The following is a 3,143-nucleotide window of genomic DNA, read 5'->3' on the forward strand; positions in this document are numbered from 1 at the left end:
ATGAGTTAAAAAAAAAAAACTGGCCTTGCTTCGAGAGGAAAGCCTGATGAAAATAGATATAAAAACCAATTAAAAAAACAAACCAATTTCAGCATCTGTCAAGGAGAAATCTGAAACCCCAAATCACCAGTCACAATTTGCTGTTAATTATCATTTGAGATAACCCCTCAGTGACTTCTAGGTTATGGTTCTGTCCTCCCAATGACAGTCTTGTACCCAGAAACTGAAGGAAACCGGGCAATTCCTGAAAGTCACTGGGTAACACTTCGAGTCATATTTGGCTTCCTGTTCTAGAAGAGTGAGAAAAGATTACATTAAGGGAGAAACTTACTCCTTGACTAAAGGCATTAAACGATCCTTCAAGGGGCCCTCGAACCAAGTAGCCGTGTTGTGAACATGTATTCCACTCTCGTGTTTAAGACACAAAGGTCTCCATTTCTCTAAGGGAACTGTTTTTTCGGCATGACACACTCTCTCGCTTGCCTTGGAGCCAAGTAATTGGAACCCTAAACACACGGCGGAGCTTCTGTTGGAACCGGTTACCAACAAAACAATACAGAAAGGGATTAATGCAGCTGTTGGTGAATCCCAGAAGGATGGCAAAAGGAAGTGCCAGGTCAATGACTGCTATAACTTCACAGCTATGAATGACACCCATCCAGGCCAGAGCATCCAGGAAGGTCAGAACATGGAAGGGAAGCCAACAGATGATGAACGCCAGAACGACAGCCGCTGCCATCTTGAGGACTTGGTCGCGAGTTATTCTGTTCTTCCCGTAGCTATTGGTCTTCAGTAAGTGCTTTCTGATTCCAAAATAGCATGTGGCTATGAATATTAAAGGGATAATAAAACCAAGGATATTTTTCATTAAGGCAATCCCAGCCGACCATTGGGCATATTTCTCAGGGGGGAAGGCCATAATGCAGGCGTTCACTCCCAAATACTCAATGGTTCGGACATCTCGGAAATAGAATGTTGGCAATGAGGACAGACAAGCCATACACCAAACAAGGGGAACAATGTAAGACGCTTGCCAGGGATTTCTTCTCTGAGACAGAAAGGGATAGATAACAGACTGGTACCTATCAACGCTCATGCAGGTGATAAAAAAAATGCTTGCGAACATGTTCAGGGTCAGGAAAGAACCAAACACTTTGCACATCACAGGCCCAAAGAGCCAGTCATATCTGTAAGAATAATAGGTTGCCCAGAGAGGAAGAGTAGCCAAAAGCAGCAAATCAGCCACAGCCAGGTTGAAGATGTAAATGCTGGAAACCTTTTTAGGACCCTTTTGACAACAGAACAGCGTAACCACAATAGTATTGACAAGAAATCCAATCACAAAAATAATATAGTAGAGGATGGGAATTGCATCTAAATGCTTATCTGATGGCTTATGTGAGCAGTTAGAGGTCGACTCGTTGCCAATGATGTTCACAAGTCCGAAGTGAAGGCTGTTGGTGATGTTTTTGCTGATGGTGGCCAGGGTGACGTTCTTCATATTGCAAGCTCAGTAGCTTCTACTTCTTATGCCTTCTGTGGAAATTAAATAAAAAAAAAAAAATGGAACTCCCAGAACACATATGGAGTGTAGGACATTATTAAATCATTAGCATTTTGAAAGTTTGTCGAAAGCAAAAAAAAAAAAGAAAGAAAGAAAAAAGAAAAGGTGGGTGAATATAGAAAACACTGGAAAGCCCAACCATGCCTTGTGAAATAAGAGTGGATTTTGTTCCTTGAAGAAGAAAAAGGAATTTCCTCAACAGTACCAAGCAGGTAAGACATTTCAGCCTCAGGGACTGAAAGTGCTGAACAAAACTCCTTTTTGCCCATCATTTCTATCATCTTTTCAAAAAGCTTAAAGGAAATCAATAGTTCAAAAGGTTAGCCTGGGTAAGAAATAGGGGAAACAAATAAGAAGGAGTCAAGAAATAAGAAAAATTAACATTTCAAAAACACTTGAGCACATATCTCAGGCTGTATACTTTCTAGAAGCCACACCGCTGCCCGCTATTGCATAGAGAAATGCCTTATTCAAGTAACTAATTATGTACAAATCATTACAGCTATGGAAAATATAAGTAACATAAGCTATGGAAAAAATAAGTTAGGGCACAAAAGACTGAAAGAGAATATGCAAAAGGAACATACTGAGATGGGGGATAAGGTTGGTTTTTACTAATTTAACACGAATTCCTTTACTTCTACTTTTCCACTGTTTTTATAATAACAATATCATTAACAGGGAGCTCCGGAGTAGGTACGTATTTCTAAAAGCCCCCTGAACATTTTAATAGAGACTATTAGTTTTCGATCTAGATGTTTAATCTGCTTAAAAGGAAATTCATTTTCTTTTTCAATTAGGAAAAGAACAAGAAAAAAAAATAGCCAAATCTGATTTAGAGTCAAGTAGAAATAGTTTTGGTTGCTCAATGAAATAAGAATTGAACATCAATGATGAATCATGAGCTAATTGTATCATTTTTCCTTTGCTATCATTTCAGTTTAAACACAATAAAATAGGAACAGTGCTACATGGCTCTCAAATGTTATAATCGGTGCTCAGGTTTTTCTGATACTGGGTTTTGTTGTTGTTGTTGTTGTTGTTGTTGTTGTTTTAGGAGCAGCATTGCTTTAAAACAAAAGAAAATTAGCTGAAGATAAACACAGTAAAGGAAAGACTATTATTTTTGATAGTTTCAAAATACATCTAAACTACTCAATAAGAACCACAATCACCAAAGAATCTCCTAGTAAACAGCAAAGTTATCATTTTTGTCTAAAGCTCACTCTCTCCCCATCTTAACCTAACAAAGTAACATGAAAGAATCTCAAATAAACCCACTTGCAGACTTACTGGTCGTTGGAGTTTAAAAGTTAGTTATCATAAATCAGCTTGCCTAGTTCCTACGTGCACCCCTGTAAGAGAAACAGCGGGGAAAGAATTTAGGAGGTTTGCAAAAATACAGTGTTAAAATACAGGAAAAAGGGAAAGTTCATCCATAAAAAAAAAAAACCACTTTCACTTAATGTATGTTCTACTCTCCAGATACAGTATATAGAAATTGTGCAGACCTACCTTAAAAATTCAGGCTGAAGAATGCTTTTAATGCTTTTAAGTCTGTGCTTATTCGTTCCCTTAG

At 38.1% G+C, this 3,143-nt stretch overlaps 1 protein-coding gene across 1 annotated transcript; it reads right to left on the reverse strand.

The window, feature by feature from the left end:
* Positions 1-415: 415 nt before the first annotated feature.
* On the reverse strand, positions 416-1,501 carry AGTR2 (angiotensin II receptor type 2). The gene has a single exon (XM_028087758.1). The coding sequence runs from the start codon at positions 1,499-1,501 to the stop codon at positions 416-418; it is 1,086 nt and encodes a 361-aa protein (XP_027943559.1).
* Between the last annotated feature and the right edge of the window lie 1,642 nt (positions 1,502-3,143).

This window comes from Eumetopias jubatus, unplaced genomic scaffold, assembly GCF_037043125.1.
Source record: "Eumetopias jubatus isolate StellerSeaLion01/CBP00866 unplaced genomic scaffold, mEumJub1_p1.0 scaffold_11, whole genome shotgun sequence".
Classification (NCBI taxonomy): domain Eukaryota; kingdom Metazoa; phylum Chordata; class Mammalia; order Carnivora; family Otariidae; genus Eumetopias; species Eumetopias jubatus.

Coding starts and splice junctions, on each gene's coding strand:
- AGTR2 (XM_028087758.1), bottom strand. CDS start 1,501: ATGAAGAACGTCACCCTGGCCACCATCAGCAAAAACATCACCAACAGC.